This window comes from Rattus norvegicus, chromosome 5 (genome assembly GCF_036323735.1).
Source record: "Rattus norvegicus strain BN/NHsdMcwi chromosome 5, GRCr8, whole genome shotgun sequence".
In the NCBI taxonomy this organism is placed as follows: Eukaryota; Metazoa; Chordata; class Mammalia; order Rodentia; family Muridae; genus Rattus; species Rattus norvegicus.
In genome coordinates this window covers 81,843,509-81,857,253 of record NC_086023.1, presented here as the reverse complement: position 1 = coordinate 81,857,253, position 13,745 = coordinate 81,843,509, and the positions used below count along the sequence as shown (strand labels likewise).

At 52.5% G+C, this 13,745-nt stretch overlaps 1 protein-coding gene across 12 annotated transcripts in view; it reads left to right on the top strand.

Annotated features, from left to right (window-relative positions):
* Whrn (whirlin) overlaps nucleotides 1-13,434 on the top strand; it is an 89,581-nt gene extending 76,147 nt beyond the window's left edge. For 3 of the 12 annotated variants that reach the window (XM_039109876.2, XM_039109875.2, XM_039109873.2), the window contains 6 exons: nucleotides 8,755-8,826; nucleotides 9,618-10,164; nucleotides 11,622-11,803; nucleotides 12,140-12,262; nucleotides 12,435-12,495; nucleotides 12,608-13,434. In XM_039109876.2, coding sequence (XP_038965804.1) covers nucleotides 8,755-8,826; nucleotides 9,618-10,164; nucleotides 11,622-11,803; nucleotides 12,140-12,262; nucleotides 12,435-12,495; nucleotides 12,608-12,876 — 1,254 coding nt within the window. In that variant the 3' untranslated portion in view covers nucleotides 12,877-13,434. Of the gene's footprint in view, nucleotides 1-7,225; nucleotides 7,419-8,754; nucleotides 8,827-9,617; nucleotides 10,165-11,621; nucleotides 11,804-12,139; nucleotides 12,263-12,434; nucleotides 12,496-12,607 lie in introns of those variants that run through there. The other 9 variants (XM_039109877.2, XM_063287633.1, NM_001389267.1 and 6 more) reach the window with 7 other exon arrangements.
* Nucleotides 13,435-13,745: the final 311 nt, after the last annotated feature.

The following is a 13,745-nucleotide window of genomic DNA, read 5'->3' as shown; positions in this document are numbered from 1 at the left end:
TGACCTCCAGCTCTTGGCTCATTGTACTTTCATGATCAGGAGAGGTGTAATCAGTGACCCCTACTTGGTCACCTGTGGTTTACAGAAGTGACTGTATCTGTCACTGCTGGATCCCAGGAGTTTAGCACACACTTCAGCCGGTGTGAGTACCGGAGCCATTATTGTTACTAATAGCTGCGACTTGTGGAGCAGTCTGTAAGCATTCTCTAAGATGCGGTCCCAGCATCTCTTAAACACGTCTTCTGTGGCCTTCCCAGTGGCCATAACCGCCAAGGCCCTCAGGGTACAGAGGACACTGAAGCTCAGAGAGGACGAACAGCTCACTCCAAGTCACACAGCTTGCTGGCGAGAGACCAGTCAGGACAGAGTCCCTGGCCTGCTTGCGTCTGTGTGGTGTTGTGAAGCCTGTCCTCTGACTCTGGCTCTTCCTGAAGTTGTTTCCTGAGCGTCACCTAGCAGTCAGTCTGTCCGTTGGTCTATATGCCACCTGTCTTTCCCCTCCCTCGTCTTCCTTCCTTTCTGTTAATCTTTACTGGTGCATGCCATGTGCTGTGTGCAGCCCAGGTACCACAGGGCATCGGAGAAAAATAAAGATGCTGTTCCAACTGGAATTCAGAGGCCAGCAGGAATGACGGAGGACCGAGATGAGTGGCGGCACAATAAGTGATAAGAGCTAAATAAAATAGTAAAGGGGGCAGGACACCTGGGGCTGGGGAGGTTTGGGAAGGCACGCTTGAGGAAGACAGCAGGAACAGCATATGCAAGGGTCCTGAGGTCTGAGCATGCCTCCTCCATATACACACTGTCCAGGAGGGAAGTGGAGCCGGAACGTGACAAGTACGGATTACAGAAGGTCATGTGCTGAAGAGTTTGACTAGGAACAAGATGAGGCCCCTGACCTGGGAGGACATAGTCTGGCTTATCTGACTATTGGATCTCTGATTATTGAGAATAAACAAGGAACTCACAGACACATTCCCAGGAATTACTCAGGATTCTGTGGCAATGGTGAAGCCAGTTGCTAAGAGATACAGTGAGAGCTGAGCAGGTGCCAGCTCTTCCTGCACCTAAGCAGCCCTGGCCCAGTGTCTCTTGCTATACCCCTAGTCTATAGCAGCCTCAGACCCTACACACAGACTGCCTAGGCTGAGGGACAAGGCCTCCAATCTCCCCACCAAGAAAGGTGTTCTAGCACCACTCTGCCTTCGGTGCCACGTGCCTCTGAGGAAGCCCTTTCCCCGCTCTTGCCTTAGTTTCTTCTTCTGTAAGACCAAGGCAGACCTCCATGGCTCCTCAGAGTCTAAACATCCGTTCTGTTGAGAGGCGGATCTTAGATAGGGTTCCATTACTTTGAATGGACACCATGTCCTCAGCAGCTCTTACAAAGGACGACATTTAATTGGGGCTGGCTTACCGTTCAGAGGTTCAGTCCATTGTCGTCATGGCAGGAAGCATGGCAACACACAGGCAGTCATGGTGCTGGAGAGGCAGCTGAGGGTCTATTTCTGGATCCATAGGCCGCAGGAAGAGATTGTGATACTGGGCCTGGCTTGAACATCTGAAGTCTCAAAGGCCACCCTCAGTGACACACTCCAACAAAGCTACATCTAATTGTGCCACTCCCTATTAGACCACGAGGCCACCACATTTTTATTCAAACCACCACAGATGATAAAACGTACTCAGGAGGGCATGTCAAGGGTGGTGGCAGTGTTCCCCAGCTCTGCCTCTGAACAAGGGTTAGAGTAGAAAGAGGTGAAAGAGAAATTTACCTCAACCAGGCACCAGGGACTGCAGTGCAGCTTCCACTGCGGCCATGTACAGTAACAAGCAGCCCATGCATTGCTGGAAGAAAGCCAAACCCATCCCTTCCTTTCTCCATGGAACTGAAACACCAGTCTTTCTGTTCTGACCCCCTCATGAGCATACTCCCCCAGGAGCAGGGAGTTTAGCTGGGGACAGACAGGAACTATGTGCTACCAGCAGAAGTGCAGGAGCACCTACAACTACCACAGGATTGGCTTCCGAAATTTGCCTCTGTGCCTGAGGGAAATGCACCTTGTCCTGGCACCTGGCTGCTGGTGACCCGGAGGCCCTGACATTCCAGATGGAGCCAGTTTCCACTAAACCCAGATTCCCTGAGTCACATGACACAAGGATCCATCCCAGGTTACACATGATCCACTGGGAGCAACGTCTGCTCAGAGCAGAAGCCATTAATCAAGGAAATCCCCCATTCCACCCCACCTAGGGGCATGTAACACCCCTTTCAGTTTGTCTTCCTCACAACCTGGGGCTTTTTTTTTTTTTTTCCAGTCTCTGACCAGCTTCAAGTTTCCTGTAGAAACTGCTGGCCTGCAGAGTGGGCGATAAATCAGATCCCTGCCACCATTTCTGATCTTTAGTGTGCGCAGGGCTGATGCCCCATTGCCCAGGCTGTGGATTCTACCAACCGGGTTTGCTCTCCAGACTCAGTGAGTCGGCTTGATCAGGTGGATAGGCTTCCCAGGTCTTCAGTTGAAATACCTGGTAGTTGTGGGTTGCCCTGGGAAACTGGGTGGTCATGTGTGGTGGAGCCTGTAAGCTGGCCCACCGTGTTACCACTCCAAGGTTGGAGAGAAAAGGATTAGAGGTCATGACTGCTCTTGTTTACTCAGAACAACTGACGAAACCTGATTATCCCCCAGATTTCTCCTCTTGGATTGAAACACCTCTCACATGTCCGGATTGGGGCCCTGTGGTGTTAGGATGGCATCCCACCATGGAGGCCACTCTGTCCTCTTCCTTCCCACAGGGGGGCAAAAGAGGGGCTCCCAGCATTGCTGTGGCAGTTCCTTCCATGGCCTGAGCCTCCCTTCCCATCAGAGCAGTGAAAGAGACTCAAACCACTCTGGATTGAGTGACACCTGCTCCTCATTCAGAGACAGGGGACAAGGAAGCAGGGCTTGCTCCCTCCGACTCAGGAATGACCTGCTGGGTTTAAAGACTCCCTCAGGAGGAAGCCCCTCATTCATTCACTCATCTGTTTAGCCTGCCCTTGCTGTGCAGTGTTTGTTGAGTAAGCTCTCCCGCCTGGAGCTCACAAGTCCAATGGAGGTAGAAGATTTTGATTTAAAAAAAAACTACATAAGGCTTGAGACTGTAGCTCAGTATCGCTAGCATGTGCCAGGCCCTGTGTTCTCTCTGTGGCACCCTGTGCAAACAATCTACTAATTCAGTGCCCGAGGTTATGAGAGGACAGATCTAAGCTCTGTGACCCAGGCATCGCAGAGACATGGTCAAATTAAGTCAGACACTAAATGAGACAAGATAGGTTCGGAGCTTTGACGTCATCTGAAGGACACATGAAGAGTGTTGTTGGGGATGACAGGATATGGGCGTGCGGAGAGCCAGAGAAGTGGTGGTTGCTGTGAGCTGACACACCATGCCAAGTTAGCTTGTTTTTCTGTGCTGTGACAAACTACCTGGCCTAACTTAAGAAGAGACTTACTTTGGCAGGAGAGTCTAGTGGGTTCATCCCATCGTTCAACCCCATGCCCATGGGCAGATCATCATGGTGGTCCAGCCATGTGAAGAGGAAACTGTTTACTTTGTGGGAGGGGGTGGGGGGTGGAAGCAGAGAGAAGGGAACACAGGACAAAGCTAGGACAAGATACAGTTTCAAGGACACATCCCCAGTGACATAACTCCCTCCAACTAGACCCCACTTCCTCTTTTCACTGTCCCTATTATGCCATATTATTTTGAATACATCAAGGAGTGAATCTACTGATCAGAGGCCCAAGTCCTCATGGGGCTGTGGGAGACATTTCATATTCAAACTCGTAACTGCGCCCCAAGCCAGAAAGCTGCCTATTCCACCATGATTCCTGGGTGTGTCCTCCCTCACTGAGAACATCTAGCAGGTCTCACTCCTCCCCCAGCACCCCAGAACCATCCCTTCACCATAAGCATTAGCACCCCAGGGCCCCTTCTCTCCAGTGGTATTCCATCACATCCAAGGATCTACAGGACCCCTGCCTGCCTGTGTGAGGACTTGGGGCGCTGGGAGCTGTTTCCGGCAGCAGCAGCCAAGCCCAGGAGCTCAGCTCCTCTCTGAATGTAGCTGAGCTCTGCAGTCCCAAGAAAGTGTAGGTGACAAGTGGGGAAACTGGGCAGTGTGTTTGACTGTCTGAGCCCCAGGTCCTTTTGGAGGCTGGTGGAGCCTTGGCTCTCTTCTCAGGACAACAGCTTTAATTGTTTAGGGATTTCATACAGAGACAAAATAGGTGACTGCAGCTGAGTGTCAGGCTGTGGGAGCACTGTGGTGACTGGGCTGTTTGCTTTCTCTTGGTAAGGAAGTGGAGTTCTGGGTCAGGACACATGTGACAGGAAAGATCTGGGACTTCCCTGGGTGACAGTGGCTGATCTGAGAGGTTTGACTGCCTTCACTCCTGGTGGAAGGAAGCGCTAAGCCAGGCTCTCTGTCCCAGTGTTCCTCTCCTGAGTCTCATTTTCCCTTATCCTAAGGGCTCCCCCTGACCTGGCTACTGTAGGTCATGCTTTCTTTCCACTCTGTGACATCCTTTTCCCCAGAACAAGGGAGGGAGACTGGGGGGACAGGTGTCAGCTCAGCAGAAGGGACCCTGGTCTAACTAGCAGCATTCCTGCTCAGTTGTAATGACACTGCCTGGTGGTAAAGTCCTGCCCTGAGGGGTGACCATGCCCTTCCTTCCCAGAGAGCCCTTTGCTCTCCTCTCTGGGGGGCGATAGAATGGGGACTCATGAATAATCATGGCAGATGCCGATCGAAGGAAGAACTGCCCCAACAATGCCAGGTCTCCTGTCTCCCCACTTACCCCACCATTCTCCACCTCTCCTGAGGCGACAAGCTCTTCTCAAACCAACCCTGTTCATGTACAGTCTTGCTTCTCTCTATGCCTCTGATTTTCTCTTTGCTGAGCTGAGTTGTCTGCCTTCCCCCAACCCTGCCTCTTCTTTGGAACCTGTCCTCATCTTATTCATACTTCTCCCTTCCAGGTCTCTTCCCCTTTCTCCTTCTGGAGGCAGAAATCTAATTGTAGTGTACACACACACACACACACACACACACACACACACACACACACACACATACCAGTGACATCTGGAAGCTTTTGTAACTCAGTGCCTCAGTTTCCCCACATACAGACAGAATGGGAAGTGGGGCCATCAAGCTTCAAACCTTAGGTGCATTTTGTGATGGGGGAGGGGGAGGGAGTGGCCTGACTTGGGAGTAACAAAGCTGAAAATAGAACCTTTATGTAAGCAAGGAGCAGAAGGCAGAATCGGGACTGGCTTGGGGGAGGGCAGAGTGGTGTGGGGAGGAGACTTTGCTGAGGTGGCTCTGGGCACCTGAGCTGCACCTGGCCTTTGATAATTTCCAAATCAGACATTACCTGCCCTCAGTACCTGAGTGGGAGTCAGTACCAGGAATGTTCCTGGTTGTTCATTACCCCATCCCCCAAACCCCAACCTCCCATCCTTACCCCAAGCCGGATGCATGAGAATCTGGACCCTTGTTGGATCAACTCAAATATAAGAGAGGGACGGCTCTGCACCCCCACAGAGAAGGGGTAGAGTGGGGGGATAGGGTCTTAAAGACCTCTTGAATGGGAAGCACCCAACCCTGAAGGGTGACCTTGAACGAGTGACCTACCCTCTCTGAGCCTCAGGCTAGGCTGTAGAACAGAAGGGGGTTCGTCATGTGTCAACCCTGGAAGGGCTTAGGAAAAGCAGCAGGCAGCTGGGGCTGGGATGCAGTATCCAGGACAAGCAGGTATGCACTGTGGCCTCAGACCTCAAAGCCTGCTCTTGGAGTTCTGCTGGCACTGCTCTAGTTCTTGGCCAGGCTGTCTGTAGCTATTTTAGATGTACAAGGAACGTGACCTGGGGACTTGGGGCTCCAGAGTGTCTGGATCTGGCAGCTGGAGCCTCACTGCGCTCTGACCAGCTGCTTCCTATACACTCCACTTCTGTCCTTTCTCCCACCTGAAACACCAGGGCTCTGTCCAATTCCAGGGTGCTATGACACAGACCTGGCTTAGTTGCCAGAGTTACTATAAAATGGCTGTCTTGGTTCAGGTCACTGTTGCTGTGATGAAACACCATGACCTAAAGGAGATTGGGAAAGAAAGGGTTTATTTGGCTTGTGCTTCCATATCCATAGCCCATCACTGAAGGAAGCCAGGACTGGAACCCAAACAGGACAGGAATATGAAGGCAGGAGCTGGTGCTGAGGCTATGAGGGTTCGGGTTGGGGGGCAGGTGTTGCTCACATGGCTTGCTCAGCCTGCTTCCTTATAGAGCCCATGACCACCAGCCCAAGGACAGCCCCACCCACAATGGGCTGGGCTTTCCCCCCACCAATCACTAACTGAGAAAATGCTCTACAGGCTTGCCCATAGCCCCATCTTATGGAGGCATTTTTTTCAACTGAGCCTCCATCCTCTCAGATGATGCTAGCCTGTGTCAAGTTGACATAAAATTAGCCACAACAATGGCCGTGCAACCTTGGACCTGTCCGACTCCTCTAAGATCTATAGTCACAGGAGAGGTGACAGATGATGACAGGGACATGGGAAAGTGCAAACGCTAAGGTGTGGAGAAGAGCCAGGCATCTAGTTCTCAAACTGGCCTTTCATGACCCTCAAACCCGTCTCACCTCTCCTAAATCCTGGTCAGTGTTTGCTGAATGATGCTCCAGCAGCCTAATGCCCCAGACCAGGGCAGGCTCACCCAATTGCTGTTGTCTGAGCCTCACTGTAACCCCCAGCATCTCCTGCAGCAGGTGACACTGGCCATGCATACCTGTAGCAGAAGCTTCTTTTGTCCTTGTGGTAGACACTATGGAGATTCTGTATTTCCCACTGAGGCCAGAGCATGACAGGACCCTAACAAGGACCTGCATGGACAAACTGGCCTTACACTCACCTCAGCTAGGAGGGGGGTCTCTGGTGCCCACCCATTTTGGATATTTCCAGGGAGTACTGTGCTGATGACAATTGGCAAGGGATTATGGGAAGTCTCCATGATGTTTCCGTCTGAGAAACTCATCACCCAGGGGCCAAGGTACACTTTGTAGTCCTTTCACTGTGGGGGCAGTTTGCACAACTTCCTAGGCTTCCAAAGTACAATGCCAGAGCCTTGGGAAGAGCGTAGGGTTAATAGATCAGCAGTATGACATGCTGGGCTTCCCACTTTACAGAGAGGTCCTGTGACTTGCCTGTTGTCACACAGCCATAAGAGGCAGAGCTCAAGAGCTTGTGCAAAGGACTGGAGGCAGATAGGATGACATCATTGCTGAAGAAGTAGCAAGAATGTGACTCAAGAAACTCAGGAGAGGCCTAAGAAGAGGACCCAGAGTCCTGTGTGTGGCTTCAACAGTAACTTTTACAAAGGTATCCTCTGTTACCCAAGCTTCTGAGAAAGGAATCCACACACAGGAAGTTCTGCCTCAGGGCAATGGAGTCTGGGCCTTCTGCCTGCAACTCATGCTTTCCTCTTGTTCCAGCTGTCATTTCTGGTCCCTACAAAGAACACAGCATCTCCCTCCTCAATGCCCACGTTGCCCAGGCCCTGCCCCCAGCAGCTAAAGCAAGCAATCCTTTCATTTATAGAGACTCATGCATTTACCCTGTAGATATTGACCCAGCAGCCATGGTTCTGAGCACTGAAGGCAGGAGGGGACGTGAGCAAAATGAATTTTCTTTGTGGAAAGCAAAGTTGACCTCATCTCCGAGGCAACCCACTGCCCTCAGGCTTAAGTCCAAGCATGACCAAGAGCTGACAGAAAATCCTCACGTATTCTCTGTGTTCTTCCCTGGTTATGCACACACAGTTGTCAGAGTCTGAAACATGGCTCCTTGATCACAGTTAGAGCCAGTATTCAGCCCTGCCCTGTCTTGGAAGCCTTCCTTGCTTCTGCTCCCCCAGTGTATTGTATGCATCAGCCATGTGATGCCCTCTGAGGTCTAAATAATCCCTATCTGTGTCGTCCACCCCCTCACAGTATGCAGGGAGGAAGACATAGATAGTTTTGTAAGATGGGACCCACTTATACACTAACCCCTATGGTGTCGAAGCCACTTAGAAGGAACAGCACACTTATACGCACCTCATTTGTTCTGCATGCCTCGCCCCCAGCATTCGAGAGTTTGCTGCATCTGCTGAGCACAGCACCCAAAGCTCAAGCCTAAGCTATTCCCAGCACCTCCAGGTAGCTCAGTGAAGGCCTGAAAACGGTCAGGAAGTCCCAGAGAAAAATCGACTTCCTGGCTTGAACTGTAGCTCAGTTGATAGACTGCTTTTGTTGTTGTTGTCATTGCCGTCGTTGTTGTATGTAAAGACTTGTGTTCAATTCCCAGCATCAGATACATTGAATGTATTGGCACATGCCTCTAATCCCAGCACTCTGTAAGGTAGACAAAAGGAGAGTCAATTCAAGGTCGTCTCAGGCTATGTAGCAAGTTTAAATCGAGAGCAGAATGAACTACATAAGACCTTGTCTCAATAATAATAACAGCAATAATAATAATAATTACTTCAAAGTGACTAACAGAAAAAGTCACCATTGCTTTGAATGGATAAGGTAAATATCCCCAGAGTGGACTGTGTCAGGATTGCCTCAGTCATCAGAAAGTGTCCTAAGGTCATGGAATTCTGGGTCTGGAAAACAGATGAGCTCCCCTCTCAGCTCCTGCCTGCTCAGCTTGTCGCTTGTCCTCCCATTTCTAGAATACATTAGACCTGGAGGGAACCGGTGAGACTACCCAAGGCAGCACCAACGCTCTCCCAGATGTGTCTGTGGTAAGGCCCTGCTTTGTTGCACTCCCTTCTTTGCTCATGGACCCCTGGGCTCCTCTTGGGGGCAGCCACAGAGAGGACACAGAACGGGTGGGAGGATAGAGTCTCTAATGAGAGCCTCCAACCCAGCTGATTGCCTAGACTCTAATCCCACTCCTCTGTTGCCTGTGCGGCCTTGGGCAAACTTCTTAGCCCTTCTGTGTCAGCGTTTTTCCCATCTGTAACATGCAAACATTGCACCTTGCTCACAGTTGGGGGCCAGAACAAGTCAAGTGGTTTGATCAGAGCATTGAGGCAGTCCCTATATGACTGTCAGAGTTTTGATGGAGCTCCTGGGAGCTGGTGGCTGTGGTCCACTTCTGCTCATAAGGCACACTGCACCTCAGGCACCTTCTTGACACACCATGCATTCTGCTGAGTGTAGGTGTGCTGGGCTCAGAGATGCGCCTTGCCCTGTTCATGGCCATCCTACCACCCTGCAGCCTCCAGGGGCCGCCTCCTGTCCCACCCTGCAGCCAATTAAGTCTTGTCACTTGTGATAAGCCCCTGCTGATGCCAAGAACTTCAGTTCCCAAAGGAATCAAGTGGGTCCCCAGAGACATCCGCGGAGATCCTGGCGCTCCTCAGCTGCCGAGATGTAGGGAACAGTTTTCCACTGAGCCTTGCATTATTCAAAGCAATGTGGCCAGGAGCTGAGGAGCAGGGACCCAATCCTTGCTGGGTCCAGCACCACTCGCTGTCGTTCTCCAGCCACCATGGGCTCTGACTTCTACTCCTGTTGGGTCTTTTGGCAGGACGATGTCAGATCTCCCTCGGAGGATCTGCCTGGCATCAAGCCACCTCCTCCCCCACCACCTCTGGCTCAAGGTCACGACCGCCTGCTTGGCCAGACTCGGAAGCCAGTGAGGGAGGACTCTGCACCTCTGTCTTCCGCTGCCCACTCAGGCATTGTCTTCTCAGCACCACGGAATCGCAGCCCGCCGCCGCCGCCGGGCATTGCACCCACACCCACTCCAGGACCTTCCTCAGCACGGGACTCTCCCTCCTCCCCCATTTACGCCTCCATCTCCCATGCCAACCCCAGCTCCAGGAAGCCGCTGGACACCCACCTGGCCCTGGTTAACCAGCACCCCATCGGCCCCTTCCCTCGGGTCCAGTCCCCACCACACCTGAAGAGTCCTCCTGCAGAGGCTCCAGGAGCTGGGGCCGGCCTTCCACCGCCATCACCCTCTGAACACGCTGACGCCGTGGGCGCAAACCAGCACTTTGTCCTGGTGGAGGTGCACCGTCCGGATAGTGAGCCGGATGTGAACGAAGTGCGGGCTCTACCCCAGACTCGCAGTGAGTATGGTTGCCCAACTCTGGGACACGGGGAGGGGTCTCCGGTCCTGAGAGTCACTCTTCCTGCTGTGACTGCCAGGGCTAGGTGCTGCAGAGTGGTCTGCTAGCCACCGTGAGGTCTAGCTCTGGGTCAGAAAGACGATGGCCTGGAGTCAAGACTTGAGTTTGAATCTCACCACTGCCCCTGACTAGTCATTTGTTGGCTGACTGAGTGGCACCTTCCCTGGTAATGTGCAGTAGACAGAGACGGTAGCACCCATCATCTCTCAGCTTGGACCACCAAGTCTAGCATAGAGCACGTGCTGGTTTCCAGGGGTGTGGCGATCCTAGTCTCTGGGCCTTTGAATGGTGTGTAAAATTTAGAGTTCAATAAAGCCCCAGGCTGGGGACCCCCTGTTTTCTAAGGGATGCCCAATGAGGATGTGGAGGAAGTGCTGGCGGTCCAGCAAGTTAGCTGGGCTCTGCTGCCATCTTGTGGCTAAATTGATACCTAATGTTAGGTAGCCCAGGACCGCCTAGGGTGGCCAAAGAGGCCAATAAACAAACAAACAAACAAACAAACAAACGGGTGAGGAGGGACTTGAGCCATACTCACAGTTGCTGAACTATGTCCCCACCCCAAGGAAACTGGCATGTGTGAGAAGATCAAGCAGACCTCTGAAGACTTAGCAGGCAGGGGATGCTGGGAGCCAGCAATGACTAGACACCTTGCTTGTACTTAACTCATGGAGTTCTGCCCTGCCGTCAGCCAGCATTCCGTTACTCTCCATTTGGTCCACCCTCAACCCCTGCTGTTCCTCTCTGCACAGTAGTCTCTGTGATCCTTCCTCAGCATCGCTCTCCAGGATTAGAACAGGGCGGGCAGCTCTGGGAGGATCTCTCTCACTCAGGCTTGCACAGCACCACTACCCTACACAGCAGGGTTCACAGTGCATGTTCTCAAGCAAGAGCCTCCAGCTCAGGGTCCAGTGGCCACAGCTAGGGAATAGGATACGTGTGTTCACCACTCAGCTCATACCAAGGCAGTCACAAAAAGGGTGGCAGACCTTTCATGGTTTTCTTGTGAAATTATGACCCTTTAAAGAAAATCTCCTAATTCAAATCTCCTTCATTAAAACGCAACATTATGTGAATTGGAACAACAGAAGCATCAGCCCCTTCCTGTGAGCTGAGCCAGCCCATTAACCTCTATTTTCATATCTATGCCTGTGCCTGGGACCTGGGCAGAAGTCCTGGACATAGTGACCACCAGGACAAGCCCTGTTGGCAGGTCGGGTAGTCAAGAGATGGGGCAGGTCGCAGGGAATAGCCCTGCCGACAGGGCCTGTATCCCTTCATCCTTCCCTCCATCTTTGCAAGGTCAGTTTTCATAGCCATCCACCCCCAGCTCCATTACTTCTCCCAAGTCCCCCTTTCCCCCTCCCCTTGACAGCCATTGTCCCTTTGTGTGTCCCCAGCAGCCTCCACACTCTCTCAGCTCTCAGACAGCGGGCAGACTCTAAGTGAGGACAGTGGCGTGGATGCTGGAGAGACAGAGGCCAGCACCTCAGGTCGAGGCAGACAGACAGCAAACACTAAGAACAAGAATGGCAAGGAGCTTCCCCAGACGGAGAGGACCACAGAGGGTGCCAACAAACCTGTGAGTCGGGAGTGCACACGGGGCCCCGCTGGAAGAATCGGGAGACACTTGGCATGGGACGCTTGGGATGCGTTGCTGGAAGGGACCCTCATCCAGAAGGGTCCCTGTGCTAGGAATCATGGAATCTCACTTCGCCCTGATCCCGGGTGGCAGGGACTGGCAGCTGCTCTCTGCTCTAGTGTAGCATGTAACTCAGGCCTGGGATTCCAGTCCCTGCTACACCAGGCCGTCTGGGCCGTGAGCAGTATTAAAGAGCCAAGGACACCAGGTGTCATATTTGAGGCTCCAACTGCCCTCTACTAAGAAGCATCAAGGCCACCCCTCTCCCACCCCCAGCCTGGCCTGCTGGAGCCAACGTCCACCCTGATCCGTGTGAGGAAAAGCGCAGCCACACTGGGCATCGCCATTGAGGGTGGTGCCAACACACGCCAGCCTCTGCCCAGGATCGTCACAATTCAGGTATGTCCCCTTGCGTACGTCTCCCCTTGTTAAAGAGCTCTTCCTCCCCACCCTTAAGATTTGCCTTCCCAGGGGTTGGGGATTTAGCTCAGTGGTAGAGCGCTTGCCTAGGAAGCGCAAGGCCCTGGGTTCGGTCCCCAGCTCCAAAAAAAAAAAAAAAAAAAAAAAAAAGATTTGCCTTCCCAGACGTGACACAGAGCCCAGAGACCGCCATGGACAAGCTCCCTTGCATGGTAAGCTCCTTGACGTGTTGGGCTGCCTGGGCAGGCTGACACGAATGGTTTCCCCGCCTCCACTCCATCCTAGCCTAGAACTTTGAAAGTTGCTTCCTTTTACTCTGCGCAGCTCCAACTTTGCCAGGACTGTGGACTCGAGACTGGCAGCATCCAGCCAGGTACCCACGTGACCCGTGTTTGTGTCTCCCTGTGCAGCGAGGAGGTTCTGCCCATAACTGTGGGCAGCTCAAGGTGGGCCACGTGATTCTGGAAGTGAACGGGCAGACACTTCGGGGTAAGGAGCACAGAGAGGCTGCCCGAGTCATCGCTGAGGCCTTCAAGACCAAGGAGAGAGACTACATCGACTTTCTGGTCACTGAGTTCAACGTGATGCTCTAGGGGTGGGGCCGAGGTCAGGGCTATCAGCCAGGGTCACAGGCAGAGTCCCCACCCCACCCTGACACATACACCCTGCCTGGTCCCCTGGCCCAGACTAGGAGAAAAAGCGCCAGACAAGGCAAGCAGAAAGTCAGGTCAAAACCTGTGTGCCAGAAACACAGTAGGAGCTCAGTAAAATGACATTAGGTGACAGGAAGGAAGGCAGAGCACATTTCTCTAGGCTGGATAGGGGTGCTGCTGCCCCAGATGCCTAGGTCTTTGGCTGTGAGGACACAGGAGAGTTCATAGATTGCTTCCTGCCAGGGGGACCTTCAGTGCCACAAATGAGCCGCCAGCACGCCTGTTCACACCAGTCGCACCCCCTTCCTCTTGGCTCCGTGCCCACTATGGTATTTATTTATTTATTTCCCTTCCTGTGCTTCAGGAGACCCCAGGCCCCAGCTTCCCTTTGCACCCCCAACCTATCCCAGAGGCCTTGCAGGCGACCAGCAATGTCAGTGTATTTATATACAGAGCTTATGACTTTAATTTTTCAATAAAGAAATCTGAACAAGGTTAGGGGCCAGTGTTCTATGCTGTTGCCTGTGGGCTGGGGTTTAGATTGCTCTGCGTGGGGAGCTGTGAGGGGTGGACAGGTGGGGTACCCAGAGCATCATACATTATCAACTGAGTCCTGAGCACCAACCGTTCAGTTGAGGATACACAGAAAGAGAGAAGACAGGGCTTGGGTCTCACCTGCCCATTGGAGGACCTTACTGAAGCTGTGAGGGTAAAATTTACTTAAAAAAAATGTGAAGTTAGCATCTTTAAATTAAAGCACCCAGGTATGCTCCCAGATAGAGTATGTTATGGGCATCATGATTAAAAAC